Below are 18,898 nucleotides of genomic sequence, written 5' to 3'. Positions count from 1 at the left end.
AACTTCTCAGCATCTGACTGTAAGGCGCTACAGAGGGTAGTGCATATGGCCCAGTACATCACTGGGGCCAAGCTTCCTGCCATCCAGGACCTATATACTAGGTCAGAGGAAGGCCCAAAAAATTGTCAAAGACTCTAGTCCCCAAGTCATAGACTATTCTCTCTGCTAGCGCATGGCAAGCGGTACCGGAGAGCCAAGTCTAGGACCAAAATGATCCTTAACAGCTTCTACCCCCAAGCCATAAGACTTCTGAATAACTAATCCAATGGCCAACCGACTATCAACATTGACATTACTTTACAAATGATCTCGAATATCCTGTACCCCCGCACACTGACTCAGTACCATTTAAAAAAAACAAAAAAAACATTTGTCACGATGGAGTTGCAGGGAAGGGCTGCTGTCTTATCGGCTCTCACCCAACCATGCTATTTTGTTAGTTTTTTCGCATTGTTCGTCTCTTATGACTGAAAAGAGCTTCTGGACATCAGAACTGTGATAGCTCACCTCAAACTGGATGAAGAGTTCTTCTTCAATGAGTCAGACGGGAGGGATATACTACTACAGACACCCGACCAGGCCCAGATCCCCGTGATAGGCTGGAGAAGGAAACTGAGATTTTGTGGAAAAAGATCTGGGTGCCTTGTGAAGACGAGTGGCTAATCTGCCCTTGCCTTCCGTCTTGCTAGCGAATATTCAGTCGCTGGAAAAAAATGGGCCGAGCTGAAAGCACACATTTCCCACATTAAACACTGTAATATTGTATGTTTCACCGAGTCGTGGCAGAACGACGACATTAAGAACATACAGCTGGTGGGTTATACACTCCAGCAGCCTCTGGTAAGACACGGGGCGGGGGCTATGCATATACAGTGGGTCTACAATTGTGTTTCTGGTGTCCTTTGACAGCTCTTTGGTCTTGGCCATAGTGGAGTTTGGAGTGTGACTGTTTGAGGTTGTGGACAGGTGTCTTTTATACTGATAACAAGTTCAAACAGGTGCCATTAATACAGGTAACGAGTGGAGGACAGAGGAGCCTCTTAAAGAAGAAGTTACAGGTCTGTGAGACCCAGAAATCTTGCTTGTTTGTATGTGACCAAATACTTATTTTCCACCATAATTTGTAAATAACTTCATTAAAAATCCTACAATGTGATTTTCTGGATTTCTTTCTTCTCATTTTGTCTGTCATAGTTGAAGTGTAGACCAGCTTTACTCCACACACAGAGACACGTACAAACCTCTAGACCACCTTTACCCTACACACAGAGACACGTGCAAACCTCTAGACCAGCTTTACTCCACACACAGAGACACATACAAACCTCAAGACCAGCTTTACTCCACACAGAGACACGTACAAACCTCTAGACCACCTTTACTCCACACACAGAGACACGTACAAACCTCTAGACCACCTTCACTCCACACACAGAGACACGTACAAACCTCTAGACCATCTTTACTCCACACACAGAGACACGTACAAACCTCTAGACCACCTTTACTCCACACACAGAGACACGTACAAACCTCTAGACCATCTTTACTCCACACACAGAGACACGTACAAACCTCTACACCACCTTTACTCCACACACAGAGACACGTACAAACCTCTAGACCACCTTTACTCCACACACAGAGACACGTACAAACCTCTAGACCACCTTTACTCCACACAGACACGTACAAACCTCTAGACCACCTTTACTCCACACACAGAGACACGTACAAACCTCTAGACCACCTTTACTCCACACACAGAGACACGTACAAACCTCTAGACCACCTTTACTCCACACAGAGACACGTACAAACCTCTAGACCACCTTTACTCCACACACAGAGACACGTACAAACCTCTAGACCACCTTTACTCCACACACAGAGACACGTACAAACCTCTAGACCACCTTTACTCCACACACAGAGACACGTACAAACCTCTAGACCACCTTTACTCCACACACAGAGACACGTACAAACCTCTAGACCACCTTTACTCCACACACAGAGACACGTACAAACCTCTAGACCACCTTTACTCCACACACAGAGACACGTACAAACCTCTAGACCACCTTTACTCCACACACAGAGACACGTACAAACCTCTAGACCACCTTTACTCCACACACAGAGACACGTACAAACCTCTAGACCACCTTTACTCCACACACAGAGACACGTACAAACCTCTAGACCACCTTTACTCCACACACAGAGACACGTACAAACCTCTAGACCACCTTTACTCCACACACAGAGACACGTACAAACCTCTAGACCACCTTTACTCCACACACAGAGACACGTACAAACCTCTAGACCACCTTTACTCCACACACAGAGACACGTACAAACCTCTAGACCACCTTCACTCCACACACAGAGACACGTACAAACCTCTAGACCACCTTTACTCCACACACAGAGACACGTACAAACCTCTAGACCACCTTTACTCCACACACAGAGACACGTACAAACCTCTAGACCACCTTTACTCCACACACAGAGACACGTACAAACCTCTAGACCACCTTTACTCCACACACAGAGACACGTACAAACCTCTAGACCACCTTTACTCCACACACAGAGACACGTACAAACCTCTAGACCACCTTTACTCCACACACAGAGACACGTACAAACCTCTAGACCACCTTTACTCCACACACAGAGACACGTACAAACCTCTAGACCACCTTTACTCCACACACAGAGACACGTACAAACCTCTAGACCACCTTTACTCCACACACAGAGACACGTACAAACCTCTAGACCACCTTTACTCCACACACAGAGACACGTACAAACCTCTAGACCACCTTTACTCCACACACAGAGACACGTACAAACCTCTAGACCACCTTTACTCCACACACAGAGACACGTACAAACCTCTAGACCACCTTTACTCCACACACAGAGACACGTACAAAGCTTTCCCTTGCACTCTATTTGGCAAAACTGATCATAATTCTATCCTCCTGCTTCCTGCTTACAAGCAAAAATTAAAACAGGAAGCACCAGTGACTCGGTCTATAAAAAAAGTCATCCTTGGTGTACACATCACAGACAGGTCCACCTGCACAGACAGTGATGTGAAGGTGCAACAGCGCCTCTACAACCTCAGGAGGCTGATCCAGAGCGACTTAAAGTAGTGAGTGCATAAATGTTTGTACTTGTAATCCGGCAGGCTTTATTCAAATCAATGTTTTAAATATTTGTATTCATTTAACTTGGCAAGTCAGTTAAGAACAAATTCTTATTTACAATGATGGCCTAGGAACAGTGGATTAACTGCCTTGTTCAGGGGCAGAACGACAGATTTTTACCTTGTCAGCTCAGGGATTCAATCTAGGAACGTTTCGGTTACTGGTCCAACGCTCTAATCACTAGGCTACCTGCCACCCCAGGTATTTAATTCCTGATATGGAACTTGATGTGTGGTGAAAGATTGTTACATAGAAAACACTAAACTACATAGATGACAGAAACATGAACAAAACATGTACTGTATTTTAAGATTGGGTGATTTAATAGTTCAGACAAATTGATGACACAAGCGAGTTATGTTATTATGTGGTTGTTATGTTGGTTTGTTGTCTAGGAATTCCTCACACTCAGCCATACCCTCTTTCCAAACCCTATCTAATCTAGCAGGCCTGATGCATACTCACTGTCAAAATAATCAGTTCCACCAACTGTGTTGTTTGCGGGGAGGGGGGTGAAGTTTGAAGAGCTTGCATCACTCTCAGTAGTGGTGGTTTGAGATGGGATTTTTCCTAAGGAAAAGGGACACATCCTGAGATTGTATGGCCTCTCTCTCTCTTTTCCTCCCATCTGGTTTCCATCAGAGGTGCCAAGACTGGAGTTACTTCCAGCAGGACACAATAGAGCACCTCCATGCAGTTAACTATTTGTGGGTCTTTACTCTGCCTGAGGTGTTTTCTTAACACAACTCATTCCTTAATTTGAAGTTATTTTCTTTAGGTGTTTCATTGTGTTATCACGCTACATGTTACATTTCCACACTACATTGGGTTCACTGACAGACAGTAAATGGCCAATATCAGTCAGAATCAGGATGGTAACAATATGAAACATGACCGGTTTTGTGTCATTTTGAGACCTTATGGATATTTTCCTATCTCTTCTTACCTATGGTCGGGGGAGAGGGACATACCACCAGCCAACAACAGAGCTTGTCTCAGAGAAATCAGTGACGCAGCTAACGAGGAAACCAGAAGACTAGGGGCCTGCTCTGTAATTGCATCCACATGGTCCGGCCCAAAGATTAAGTTTCTTAAACTCACGAGCTTCATCGCTATTTTTGTTGGTAGTCTTGGATCGCAACTGCTCCACCTTGGAGAGTCTCGGAGCCTGTCTGGACCTCAGAAGCCTCACGCTGACTCACTGATGCATCATAGATACCATTCTGATCAGTTCAGCTCAAGAACATGTACTAAGAACATAACTACTAGATTTAATCTCTATTTGCTCACTCTAACATACATGATTTGATCAATGGACTTGATTTATACTTTTTGGAAGGCTTGACAGAACGAACTAAAACATTTGACCTAAGCTGCTACTGTTTGGCACTGATAGGGTTGTACATTTTCCCATAGTTGAGCTAAGATGCATAGTATGTGGGTCTGTGGCTGCATCATAACACGTAGAGCTTTCCTTGGAAGAATCACAGCATTTAATGAGCGACTCATGTTACTCAGAGTATCCCATTTTTGTTTGGGTGGCTGAGCTCAAAGTAAACCACCATTCAGACTGAGCTCATGGTAAACAACCATTCATACCAGAGGAGGCTGGTGGATGGAGTTATAGGAGGACTAGCTCATTGTAATGGTTGGAATGGAATGCGGTTTCTGTGTGTTTGATGTGTTGGATTAATTCCATTCCAGCCATTACAATGAGCCTGTGCTCCTATAACTCCTTCCACCAGCCTCCTCTGATTCAGACTGAGCATGCAGGAAACCGTGTTGACGTAGCACCCTCTTGTGGTGTAAACTTAGAACTGCGGTTTGGCCAATGGCAATACAAGGATGTGTCCATGTAAAAAGAAAGTAGGGAGGGCCGGGAAAGTCAATACCTACAACAGAATGGCAGAGCTATGCCAACTCAGCTGCCAAGTCATCCCTGTTGCAGTATTGATGACAAAGAGGGAGTATTTTGGCAGTTGTGGCTGGTTACTCAATACCGTGGCATGGTGCTGTGTAGGTGGTTTGTGTGCACTTGTGATTCATAAGCAGTCTTTTATGCAGTCTGCTCTATCTATTTTGTATACTTCCTGACCACAATAACCTTAGATGATCCAAGATCAAACTATGTGGTAGTATGACAACGCCTGCAAAAAAGCACCCAGTGTAGAATGTGGTCCCATAAATTCCCATCTCTTCCCATCCCTATATCTATTTTCCTACATCTATTACCAAACGTATCATCTCTTCCCATGTCTCTTACCATATTTTTTCCAAACAGATGCATTTTGTCTTGTTACAGAAAAAGCGTATTTTGAGTATGATGTGGGCCTACACGTCGAACACTAAATGTTGCTATTAGAGTATTTAAATCACAAACACTCAGACAATGCCATTTGCACGTATTATTTTATTCATGAAAATGTGTCATTAAAATTTGTAGTAAAAACATTCACAGTCCATAAAAAGCATTGGCTCGTACTCTAGATTTGGTGTCCTTGAATGCCACCTATTGGTGGATCTGCAACACATTACTGTAACTTCCCCAAGTAACATTTACATACAGAGAGAAACGCAATTACAGTATTCTAAAGTATATCAGAGTGGTTTCTATCCCACCCTTCAATACTATAACAAGTCATGTGAATATGATGCACATTTTCTGATACCCTAAAGCAAGACCCAGCATTTGTTAGATGCATAAGCCAACCGTTTTCCCATTCACAATAAATATCACACCTACTTTAGTCTTCAGACATGCATTTTACATGCAGTTTTCCAGCGTACTTTGAGATGAGTTACAAATAAAATAACAGTAGTTCTCCACCAGTGGATCAGCAGTTGAGAAAGGAGTTTGTCCTAACAATCTGAATCACCTTCCTTGCACTGTAGCTGTATTCAAACTGTGTATGTTCATGGAAGAAATGCAAATATCCTGCAAGGAGAAAGAAAGGATGAATTTGTTAGAGACAGCTATTTATTATATATTCAAAGCAAATGCAACGGAAACTACATAAGAATATTATTGAAATGAGTGATTGTGATATACCATATTTATATAAGGCAGCATCCACCTCATCTCCCATTCCAGGGAAATCCATCTCAATGGATCTTGGGAAGCCACTGTCCATTGTGTTAGTCTTCTCATCATAACTGTCAATAAGACACAACCAAGACTATAACCTATAATGAACGGTTATGTTTGCAGATATCATCTCTCAACAAGACTAGACTAGACCAGACCAGACCAGTCCAGACCAGACCAGTCCAGACCATACTGTCCTACCTCCAGAACTGCTCTTCAGAGAACAGAAGGGTCTTGCCGGTGTCTGGGATGTACACAGCAGCATCCACCCTCCGCACGGTCTTGGGGAGTCCCAGTTTATGGATGTATTTGGGGTAGCCCTCCACTAGGCTGTAGCCGTTCAGGGCCCACATTCTAATACCTGGAAAAATATGAAAATATGTCAACGAAATTAACTTATGACTCTACCGACATCAATTTGATTAGATATCTACTGTATATGTGATGGAAATGAGCAAAGTAGAACTGTAATTGCATATTGAAAATGACAGAGGACTATGCAAACAGTGTTGCCAGCATGTAATTCACATGTAATTCACCACTGAATATGAAGACCATGTCTTTCTCAGGGTACTCATAGGCAGCATCCACTTTGTTGGGGAGGGAGGGCCAGGTGGATTTGATCAGGGTTTGCTCAGGCTCTGCAAACTGAGGATGGAGACGCCAGTAGAACCTGTCATCAAATAGAAAACATCAACATGTACATTTAGTCAATTTTAACCTTATAGTTTGTGCAGAAAACTTATCATAAATGGACACACTCCCTACCTGTCTTTGAAGATGATTGTTTCTCCTCTGAGCTCAGTGACAGCATCAAAACTCAACATGGGGTCACATTTGTTTGGGGCATCTGGCTTGGGCTTCACTTTGCTGTCATTGGGGTTCGGGCCTAAAGGATTGAACCGCATAATGAGCGTTTCAAAATATGACTCCAGTGGGTGGAATTACAATACCAGTCAAAAGATGGACACACCTTCTCATTCTACATTATAGAATAATAGTGAAGACATCAAAACTATGAAACAACATATATGGAATCATGTAGTAACCGAAAAAGTGTTAAACAAACCCAAATATATTTTATACTTGAGATTCTTCAAAGTAACCACCCTTTGCCTTGATGACAACGTTGCAAACTCTTGGCATTCTCTCAACCAGCTTCACCTGGAATATTATTCCAACCGTCTTGAAGGAGTTCCCACATGCTGAGCACTTGTTGGCTGCTTTTCCTTTGCTCTGGGGTCCAACTCATCCCAAACCATCTCAATTGGGTTGAGGTCAGGTGATTGTGGAGACCAGGTCATCTGATGCAGCACTCCATCATGCTCCTTCTTGGTCAAATAGCCCTTGCACAGCCTGTAGGTGAAATGGGTCATTGTCCTGTTGAAAAAGAAATGATAGTCCCACAAAGCACAAACCAGATGGGATGGCGTACCGCTGCAGAATGCTGTGGTAGCCATACTGGTTAAGTGTGCCTTGAATTGTAAATAAATCACTGACAATGTCACCAGCAAAGCACCACCACACCATCACACCTCCTCCATGCTTCACAGTGGGAACCACACATGCGGAACTTATCCGTTCACCTACTCTACATCTCACAAAGACAAGGCGATTGGAACCAAAAATCTCAAATTTATCAAGTGTGTGCAAAGCGGTCATCAAAGCAACGGGTGGCTACTTCGAAGAATCTCATTGTTCGTGTTTCTGGGCCAAAGCAAGTTTCTTCTTCATGTTGGTATCCATTAGTAGTGGTTTCTTTGCAACAATTCGACCATGAAGGCCTGATTCATGCAGTCTCCTCTGAACAGTTGATGTTGAGATGTGTCTGTTATTAAACTCTGTGAAGCATTTATTTGGGCTGCAATTTCTGAGGCTGGTAACTCCAATGACCTTATCCTCTACAGCAAATAGGGCTATATTCTGTATACCACCCCTACCTTGTCACAACACAACTGATTGGCGCAAACGCATTATCTTCTTGGTGACAGGGAGGGCAGTATTGAGTAGCTTGGATGAATAAGGTGCCCAGAGTAAACTGCCTGCTACTCTGTTCCAGATGCTAATATATGCATATTATTAGTAGTATTGGATAGAAAACACTCTGCTGTTTTTAAAACTGTTTGAATGATGTCTGTGAGTATAACAGAACTCATATGGCAGGTGAAAACCTGAGACAAATCCAACCAGGAAGTGGGAAATCTGAGGTTTGTAGTTTAATTTAAGTTATTGCCTATCCAATGTCTATGAGGTGTGTCTATGAGGCCAGATTGCACTTCCCAAGGCTTCCAGCAGATGTCAACAGTCTTTAGAAAGTTGTTTGAGGCTTCTATTGTGGAAGGGTGTCGAATAAGAGCTGTTTCAACAAGTGGACTAGGCTGAGGCCAATCAGTTGTTTACTGCGCGGTCACGCCGTTCCTTCTTTTTCCTCTGTAATGAATAAGTTATTGTCCGGTTGGAATATTATTGAAGATTTATTATAAAAAGACTAAAGTTGATTGTAAACATCGTTTGACATGTTTCTACAAACTGTAATGGAACTCTTTTGACTTTTTGTCTGGAGTTTGCGCTCGCGCATTGTGCCTTTGTAATAGTGAACTAAACGCACAAACAAAACGGAGGTATTTGGACATAAATATGGACGTAATCAAACAAAATAAACATTTCTTGTGGAAATGGGAGTCCTGGGAGTGCATTCCGATGAAGATCAGCAAAGGTACAGTAAGTGAAGATTTATAATGCTATTTATTTATGACTTTTGTTGACACCACAATTTGGCGGGTAACTGTATGGCTTATTTGTGTGGCTGTACGCTGTTCTCTGATTATTGAATATTGTGCTTTTGCCGTAAAGCTTTTTAAAAAATCTGACACAGTGGTTGAATTAAGAACATGTTTATCTTTAATTCTATGTAAAACATGTATCTTTCATCAAAGTTTATGATGAGTATTTATGTTATTTGATGTGACTCTCTGCAATTTCTCAGAATGTTTTGGAGGCATTTCTGAACATGGCGCCAATGTAAACTGAGGTTTTTGGATATAAATAGGAACTTGATCGAACAAAACATACACGTATTGTGTAACGTTGAGTCCTGGGAGTGTCATCTGATGAAGATCGTCAAAGGTTAGTGATAGATTTGATCTATATTTCTGCTTTTTGTGACACCTCTTTGGTTGGAAAATGGCTAAATGCTTTCTGTGACTAGTTGCTGACCTAACATAATGATATGTTCTGCTTTCGCCAAAAATACTTTTTGAAATCGGACACTGTGGTTGGATTAACGAGAAGTGTATCTTTAAAATGGTGTAAAATACTTGTATGGTTGAGGAATTTTAATTATGAGATTTCTGTTATTTTGAATTTGGCGCCCTGCAATTTCACTGGCTGTTGGCGAGGTTGGACGCTAGCGTCCCGAACGATCCCGGAGAGGTTAAGAAGGAAAGAAATTCCACAAGGCACATCTGTTAATTGAAATGCATTCCCAGGTGACTACCTCATGAAGCTGTATGAGAGAATGCCAAGAGTGTGCAAAGCTGTCATCAAGGTAACGATAGGCTACTTTGAAGAATCTCGAATATAAATATATTTTGATTTGTTTAACACTTTTTTGGTTACTACATGATCCCATTTGTGTTATTTCATAGTTTTGATGTCTTCACTATTATTCTACAATGTAGAAAATAGTACAAATAAAGAAAAACCCTGGAATGAGTAGGCGTGTCCAAACTTTTGACTTTTCTTTTGACATAATTATCTGTAACTATTTTCTGTTTGTGTTAATAAGTGGAACACTAACCATAAAGAGCTTGAATGCCGGTGATATCATCCTCAGACAGTGGATAACCCTGGCTGTAGGAGTAGATTGGGTACATCAGAGCTCCAGGATCGGAAGAATGGGACAAGCCAAGGGCATGGCCAAACTCATGAGTGGCGACCAGGAAAAGGTTGTAGGCTACAGGGGAGGAAATATGTCAGTAAGTAATCATTGATTAAATGTCATACATTTTCCTTGATCCCCCACGTAAATGTACCAAATATTTACCGTCTGAGTCTATTGACCAATGTTCATCTTCATCAAAGTGTGTGTCTCCTCCAATGTCTCTGCCAGGGGGATAGGCATGGGCTAAGAGACCGTCAGGGCCGTCAAAGGGGTTGAAGTCTCCATGTTCTAAAGACAAAGAAAGGCCAGGGCAAAAAATATGTTTGAGGATGGTTTCAGTAAGTGTTGCCAGCATTCAATCAATTTATTCTATGACAGGGTCTTGCACAACTCTAAACAATGTTCACTGAATGTTGAACAAAACTACAGTAAGATTATCAAATTAATCAAGATATTCTCCATATATTCTGTATAGTCTATCAACTGTAGGCCAGAATAAAGAAATTGGTCTACCTTTTGTCCCAAATGCTATCATGATGTCAGCCTTCCCCTCGTGCAGTTTCTTGAAGGTCAGAGGCGTGACATCAGCCCAGATGTTTAAGGCATTATGGATAGCTCTGTCCACATCTGCCTTCATCAGATCAGGGGTATAATTCACTATTCTGAAGGGCATTTCAAGAGAGAGGAAACATGTCTTCATTTAAGAGAAACTTGACAAGTTTTATCCAAAGTAATGAAAGCTGATAATATCCATTGATTCCAAGGTCATGTGGTGTATGTGGAGTAAATTAACATTATTACACCAATACCATAAAAGAAATATGACCCAGAGTGTTTGAGAAGCCTCACCTGAAGGTCACATTGGTGTTCTGCCATTTGAGGTGTCGGGGAAAGTGGTTGTATTCCCCCACGTCAGGGACACCACACCTGGCCATGCTCATCAGTTCCAGGGTGTTAGTGTCCAGGCTCCCCGTCACTTGGAGGTTGAAGAAGGACTGCATCTCCCTGACCTTAGCCTGCATGGCGTCTGACGACCTGTGGGTCGGGGTTCCCTGAAGTCCAGCTCGAAGGTTGTAGAACCTGCGGAGGTATTTCTGAAGAGGAAACAATAACATAAGTTAACACCTTCATGATATGTAGCTGTTTAAGCGTGGTCATATGGAATGGATGTAATTTAAATATGGTCATTTAAGGAGCAAGATCACAAGAGAAACACAGGGTTCAATTTGAGGGGTTATATTATTTTAATAAGTTCTGGCATATTGTATGCAATTAATAATTTTGTTTAAATAAAATAATGCTCATTTTGTTTATACTATACATTATCGCATTTATCCTTATTTCGAGTATGAGGATAACTGTAAAATCAATATTAAAAACATAAATATTCAGTGCACCAAACAGAAATTGATAAACAAAAGGACATCAGAACCACAGCTTTAATTGGCTTACCTCGGCTAATAGCCACTCGTCAGTCTCCTCCGGTGATGACAGAGGCATAGCAAATGACTGAGCAACCACCACAAGGAGCAGTAAACCTGTGATTTCCATCTTGTCTTGTCTTGGTGGCATCCAGCACATTGACTGACTGGGGTCCAGGAGCCATGTCTGTTTTTATACTGACTGTTTATTTTTCTAAATGTCTGTGATTCATGCCACTTCCTCCTCAGACTGCCTAAAACTGCTGGTAGTTCAGAAAACAGAGTGCTTGTGGTTTAGTAAACTGCTTTGAACACACCTGAATAAGCAGTGATGTCACATTTTTTTGACCAAATGTTCATGACAATTTTCTAAAATATTCAATGAATACATATGGCAAGTGACCAGTTATCTGAACTTTTGTGACGCTATTTTATGTTCTTCCAAAGATAAATATATCTCTAAATTCCTCTATAACGGAAAAAATATATTGAGCTTTACTTAAGAAAGTTAATTAAATACGGTATCTTTAAATGGTAATGTGCATACATGTCGATGAGTACACATGCTATTTGTAAAACTTTCAGACACCCATGACTGTGATACACTTCCATGTTATTTTGAGTAAGACAGAGAATGACCGTTGGTGGCCATAGAGAAATCAGTTAAAGGGAAAATCCACTCGAAATACAACCTAACATGATTTACCACATACCTTGGCAGAACAGGATGTGCGTACCTAGAACAGGATATGTATTTCACATATGGTCACTGATATAAATGTATATATTAGATTATATTGGATAAGAGTAGCCTGTGTCCCAATTTATAGCAGCAGAGTTTAAGTACTGGGGGCAGGGCAGGTCAAGTCATGCCCTGTCACTTGTATGTCTGCTGCTTCTGTGTGTCTGCGTGTGTCTGTGTTGCCACATGTTGTCTTCAGTCTGCTATAACAATGGAATTCCTAAACCCAGACTCCGAGCCAAGAGGGGTATTTTATGGCAACTCACAAATAACATGACAAGCAGCCTTACAACAGGCATGTAAATATCATTCTTAACTGCAATTAACTTGAAGTTTCTGACAGAGTTAATGGGGATTAAAAGCTCTCCAAACATACAAAGTACACCTCATGCAGATGCTGTTAAGATCTAATATAGGTATTTATGAACGTTGGCTGACGCTATTATACCTACGGTATATCACTGTTTATCAGAGACTTATGACTATGTTGAGAGAGAGCATTAGCTAAACTATTTTAGACTGTGGAAACAGAGCCACTGAGCTGAGTCATATTTAGGGGAAGTTGGCTGGGGTATTTTTGCAACTGACTAAGATGGTCACCCACATTCACAACTAACTAGAACATAAATAATATGTCAAATTAAAACTTTAACATATCCAATAATAAGTTTATGTCACTGATGGTAGAATGATACAAAAGAGAGTCATTTTGCGTTTAAAAATGTTTCTTTATTGGTTAGAGGGGAACATTGGAGGCTTCAGCACCAGAACTGCTTCCATCAGTAAGCATCATTACCTCACAAGGGCCCGATTCCGACCCGAGATATGCACTTTTCCCTCTACACATATTCTGACCTTGAACTTAAGCATGAGAATAGTGTGCTACTCACCTGCTATTCGTTTTGGGTGGAGATCTAAGAGATGAAGGTGTGCCGGTGTAACTGATGTGAAAATGCTAGCTTGTTAGCGGTGGTGTGTGCTAATGGTGTTTCAATCAGTGACGTCACTCGCTCTGAGACCTTGAAGTAGTTGTTACCCTTGCAGAAGCTTTTGTGGCGCGATGGGTAACGATGCTTTGAGGGTGGCTGCTGTTGATGTGTGCAGAGGGTCCCTGGTTTGAGCCCAGGTAGCATCTACTTCATTTTTTCCAATAGAAATAACGACATTCTCCATGCACTGTAATTTACAGCGTATTAAGAGTTATTGATAAGAGCTAGGTAAATGAGTAATCGATTTGGATAAGGGAATTCTGAATATAAATGACACTTTATATATATATATATATATATATATAGAATATATATTTGTGGAGTGTAGGGGTGTGTAATCTATCTATAATGTGGAGTGTAGGGGTTTGTAATCTACAGTGCCTTGCGAAAGTATTCAGCCCCCTTGAACTTTGCGACCTTTTGCCACATTTCAGGCTTCAAACATAAAGATATAAAACTGTATTTTTTTGTGAAGAATCAACAACAAGTGGGACACAATCATGAAGTGGAACGACATTTATTGGATATTTCAAACTTTTTTAACCATTCAAAAACTGAAAAATTGGGCGTGCAAAATTATTCAGCCCCCTTAAGTCAATACTTTGTAGCGCCACCTTTTGCTGCGATTACAGCTGTAAGTCGCTTGGGGTATGTCTCTATCAGTTTTGCACATCGAGAGACTGACATTTTTTCCCATTCCTCCTTGCAAAACACCTCGAGCTCAGTGAGGTTGGATGGAGAGCATTTGTGAACAGCAGTTTTCAGTTCTTTCCACAGATTCTCGATTGGATTCAGGTCTGGACTTTGACTTGGCCATTCTAACACCTGGATATGTTTATTTTTGAACCATTCCATTGTAGATTTTGCTTTATGTTTTGGATCATTGTCTTGTTGGAAGACAAATCTCCGTCCCAGTCTCAGGTCTTTTGCAGACTCCATCAGGTTTTCTTCCAGAATGGTCCTGTATTTGGCTCCATCCATCTTCCCATCCCTGCTGAAGAAAAGCAGGCCCAAACCATGATGCTGCCACCACCATGTTTGACAGTGGGGATGATGTGTTCAGGGTGATGAGCTGTGTTGCTTTTACGCCAAACATAACGTTTTGCATTGTTGCCAAAAAGTTCAATTTTGGTTTCATCTGACCAGAGCACCTTCTTCCACATGTTTGGTGTGTCTCCCAGGTGGCTTGTGGCAAACTTTAAACGACACTTTTTATGGATATCTTTAAGAAATGGCTTTCTTCTTGCCACTCTTCCATAACGGCCAGATTTGTGCAATATACGACTGATTGTTGTCCTATGGACAGAGTCTCCCACCTCAGCTGTAGATCTCTGCAGTTCATCCAGAGTGATCATGGGCCTCTTGGCTGCATCTCTGATCAGTCTTCTCCTTGTATGAGCTGAAAGTTTAGAGGGACGGCCAGGTCTTGGTAGATTTGCAGTGGTCTGATACTACTTCCATTTCAATATTATCGCTTGCACAGTGCTCCTTGGGAAGTTTAAAGCTTGGGAAATCTTTTTGTATCCAAATCCGGCTTTAAACTTCTTCACAACAGTATCTCGGACCTGCCTGGTGTGTTCCTTGTTCTTCATGATGCTCTCTGCACTTTTAACGGACCTCTGAGACTATCACAGTGCAGGTGCATTTATACGGAGACTTGATTACACACAAGTGGATTGTATTTATCATCATTAGTCATTTAGGTCAACATTGGATCATTCAGAGATCCTCACTGAACTTCTGGAGAGAGTTTGCTGCACTGAAAGTAAAGGGGCTGAATAATTTTGCACGCCCAATTTTTCAGTTTTTGAATGGTTAAAAAAGTTTGAAATATCCAATAAATGTCGTTCCACTTCATGATTGTGTCCCACTTGTTGTTGATTCTTCACAAAAAAATACAGTTTTATATCTTTATGTTTGAAGCCTGAAATATGGCAAAAGGTCACAAAGTTCAAGGGGGCCGAATACTTTCGCAAGGCACTGTATCTATAATGTGGAGTGTAGGGGTGTGTAATCTATCTATAATGTGGAGTGTAGGGGTTTGTAATCTATCTATAATGTGGAGTGTAGGGGTTTGTAATCTATCTATAATGGGGAGTGTAGGGGTGTGTAATCTATCTATAATGTGGAGTGTAGGGGTGTGTCATCTATCTATAATGTGGAGTGTAGGGGTTTGTAATCTATCTACAATGTGGAGTGTAGGGGTGTGTAATCTATCTATAATGTGGAGTGTAGGGGTTTGTAATCTATCTACAATGTGGAGTGTAGGGGTGTGTAGGAGGTCAGTGAGGTATGAGGGTGCCAGTCCACACCGTCTGGTCTGGGGTGTGGGAGGAGCTTTTACTGTATTAAAAGTCTGTCCAGTATAATCTGTCAAAATACAGTAAAATCGAAGTCCTGAGTCAAGAATCAAATGCTCTATTGCAAAAATTAAGGTGCCAATTGTGGAGTGTAGGGGTGTGTAATCTATCTATAATGTGGAGTGTAGGGGTTTGTAATCTATCTATAATGTGGAGTGTAGGGTTGTGTAATCTATCTATACTACTTGGTCCGGTTATGGTGGGTACCGCCGCACTTTCCGGGGCTACAGGGAGTATCCAGCCAGGACAGGTTGTGCAGGCTCGGTGCTCGAGACCTCCAGTGCGCCTCCACGGTCCGGTCCATCCGGTGCCTCCTCCACGCACCAGGCCTCCTGTGGCAGCCCCACGCACCAGGCTGTCTCTCCGTCTCCTCCCTCCAGGTGCTCCCGCCTGTCCAGCGCTTCCAGAGTCTCCCTCCTGTCCAGCGCTTCCAGAGTCTTCCTCCTGTCCAGCGCTTCCAGAGCCGCCCATCAGTCAGGAGCTGCCAGAGCCGCCCGTCAGTCAGGAGCTGCCAGAGCCGCCCTTCACTCCGGCGCTGCCAGAGTCTCCCGTCTATTCGGGGCCCGCTGAAAGGGTCCACAGTCCGAGGTCGACGGCGAGGGTTGCCGCTCCAAAGGCGCCACTTAAGTGGGCCAAGACTATGGTGGAGTGGGGTCCACGTCCCGCGCCAGAGCCACCACCGCGGACAGATGCCCACCCAGACCCTAGGCTAGGGTCAGTTTGTTATATCTGGAGTACTTCTCCTGTCCTATTCGGTGTCCTGTGTGAATCTAAGTGTGCGTTCTCTAATTCTCTCCTTCTCTCTTTCTTTCTCTCTCTCGGAGGACCTGAGCCCTAGGACCATGCCCCAGGACTACCTGACATGATGACTCCTTGCTGTCCCCAGTCCACCTGACCGTGCTGCTGCTCCAGTTTCAACTGTTCTGCCTTATTATTATTCGACCATGCTGGTCATTTATGAACATTTGAACATCTTGGCCATGTTCTGTTATAATCTCCACCCGGCACAGCCAGAAGAGGACTGGCCACCCCACATAGCCTGGTTCCTCTCTAGGTTTCTTCCTAGGTTTTGGCCTTTCTAGGGAGTTTTTCCTAGCCACCGTGCTTCTACACCTGCATTGCTTGCTGTTTGGGGTTTTAGGCTGGGTTTCTGTACAGCACTTTGAGATATCAGCTAATGTTCGAAGGGCTATATAAATAATTTTGATTTGATTTGATGTGGGTGGGTATTCTATGTTTTATTCTATGTTTGTATTTCTATGTGTTTGGCCTGATATGGTTCCCAATCAGAGGCAGCTGTCAATCGTTGTCTCTGATTGAGAACCATACTTAGGCAGCCTGGTTTCACCCTTGAGTTGTGGGTAGTTGTTTTCTGTTGTGTGTATCACCTGACAGAACTGTTTCGTTCTCGTTATGCCTCGTTGTTATTTTGTTTAGTGTTCAGTTTTTGATCAAATTTACAACATGAATTCTTACCACGCTGCACCTTGGTCCTCTCCTTCTTCCACCTACGACGACCGTTACAAACACTTGAGTGGTTTCAGGGGAAACATTTAAATGTCTTGGAATGGCCTAGTCAAAGCCCAGACCTCAATCCAATTAAGAATCTGTGGTATGACTTAAAGATTGCTGTACACCAGCGGGACCAATCTAACTTGAGCTTGAGAAGTTTTGGCTTGAAGAATGGGCAAAAATCCCAGTGGCTAGAGGTGCCAAGCTTATAGAGACATACCCCAAGAGACTTGCTGCTGCAATTGCTGCAAAAGGTGGGGGGGGGGGGGGGGTGAATAGTTATGCACGCATCTTCAAATTGGTAGGCATGTTGTGTAAATCTTGACAAATCAAACGATACAAACCCCCCAAAATCTATTTTAATTCCAGGTTGTAAGGCAACAAAATAGGAAAAATGCCAAGGGAGGTGAGTACTTTCACAGGCCACTGTATGGTGTTATTACTGTGTAGGCTTATCATATATTGGTCCCAGATTAAGCCTAGTCTTGGACTAAAATGCGCCTTTAGTGAAGATAGCTTCTTAGTCCAGGACTAGGCTTAATCACTGTCTGGAAACCAGCACATAGTGTATAGGCTTGCTTATCACATTTACTGTAAACTCCAAACATCCTGTATCACTGATACACCTGCAGCTTAGATCATTGATGTAAACATTATGAAGAGGTTCACTGGTGATCTACTAACTACTGTAGGACTATATCATGGTAAAGTAGCCAATTAAGACAAACGACACAAAAAAACCACTATATATACACAAATGTATGTGGATTCGGCTATTTCAGCCACACCCGTTGCTGACAGGTGTATCAAATCGAGCACACAGCCATACAATCTCTATAGGCAAACACTGGCAGTAGAATGGCCTTACTGAAGAGCTCAGTGACTTTCAACGTTTGTCCGATGGACAAATCTGGGTTTGACGGATGCCAGGAGAACGCTACCTGCCCAAATGCATAGTGCCAACTATAAAGTTTGATGGAGGAGGAATAATAGTTTGGGCTGTTTTTCATGGTTCGGGCTAGGCCCCTTAGTTCCAGTGAAGGGAAATCTTAATGCTACAGCATACAATGACATTCTAGACAATTCTGTGCTTCCAACTTTGTGGCAACAGTTTGGGGAAGGCCCTTTCCTGTTTCAGCATGACAATGCCCCTGTGTACAAAGTGAGGTCCATATAGAAATGGTTTGTCAAGATCGTCCTGTCTAGAACCCTGACATCAAATACCTTTGGGATGAATTGGAACACCGACTCCGAGCCAGGTCTAATTGCCCAACATCAGTGCCCGACCTCACAAATGCTCTTGTGGCTGAATGGAAGCAAGTCCACGCAGCAATGTTCCAACAACTAGTGGAAAGCCTTCCCAGAATAGTGGAGGCTGTTATAGCAGCAAAGGGGGGACCAACAACATATTAATGGGCATGATTTTGGAATGAGATGTTCAACAAACAATTGTCCACATACTTTTGGTCATGCAGTGTACAATAACACCTAACATTTTGGGAAAGGGAAAGGGTCAGTTGGTCAGCCTGGTCAGTTGTCCAACTGAATATATTCATCTGAAATGTGTCCTCCGCATTTAACCCAACCCCGTTGATTTGGTGGCATTTACCTGTATTTGGAGCAGTTCATAGATCATTATACGTAAGGGAATGATCGTTTCTTTTGAAAATAACTGA

At 42.5% G+C, this 18,898-nt stretch overlaps 1 protein-coding gene across 1 annotated transcript; it reads right to left on the bottom strand.

Annotated features, from left to right (window-relative positions):
- Window positions 1–5,622: 5,622 nt before the first annotated feature.
- LOC109906097 (collagenase 3-like) lies at window positions 5,623–11,782 on the bottom strand. Its single transcript, XM_020503756.2, has 10 exons — window positions 11,651–11,782; window positions 11,048–11,292; window positions 10,712–10,860; window positions 10,361–10,486; window positions 10,115–10,270; window positions 7,084–7,204; window positions 6,855–6,988; window positions 6,517–6,676; window positions 6,280–6,383; window positions 5,623–6,165 (listed from the first exon to the last, which is right to left on the bottom strand). Exons 1-10 carry the CDS (start codon window positions 11,777–11,779, stop codon window positions 6,065–6,067), a joined length of 1,425 nt encoding a protein of 474 aa, XP_020359345.2. The 5' UTR covers window positions 11,780–11,782; the 3' UTR covers window positions 5,623–6,064.
- Window positions 11,783–18,898: the final 7,116 nt, after the last annotated feature.

Source organism: Oncorhynchus kisutch, linkage group LG15, assembly GCF_002021735.2.
Source record: "Oncorhynchus kisutch isolate 150728-3 linkage group LG15, Okis_V2, whole genome shotgun sequence".
In the NCBI taxonomy this organism is placed as follows: domain Eukaryota; kingdom Metazoa; phylum Chordata; class Actinopteri; order Salmoniformes; family Salmonidae; genus Oncorhynchus; species Oncorhynchus kisutch.
Note: the sequence above shows the minus strand (reverse complement) of the source record. Positions and strands in the feature narration are given on the sequence as shown.

Coding starts and splice junctions, on each gene's coding strand:
- LOC109906097 (XM_020503756.2), bottom strand. CDS start 11,779: ATGTGCTGGATGCCACCAAGACAAGACAAGATGGAAATCACAGGTTTA. Junction 11,293..11,650: donor ACGAGTGGCTATTAGCCGAG/GTAAGCCAATTA, acceptor TTTCCTCTTCAG/AAATACCTCCGCAGGTTCTA. Junction 10,271..10,360: donor TTGGTCAATAGACTCAGACG/GTAAATATTTGG, acceptor CCTCCCCTGTAG/CCTACAACCTTTTCCTGGTC.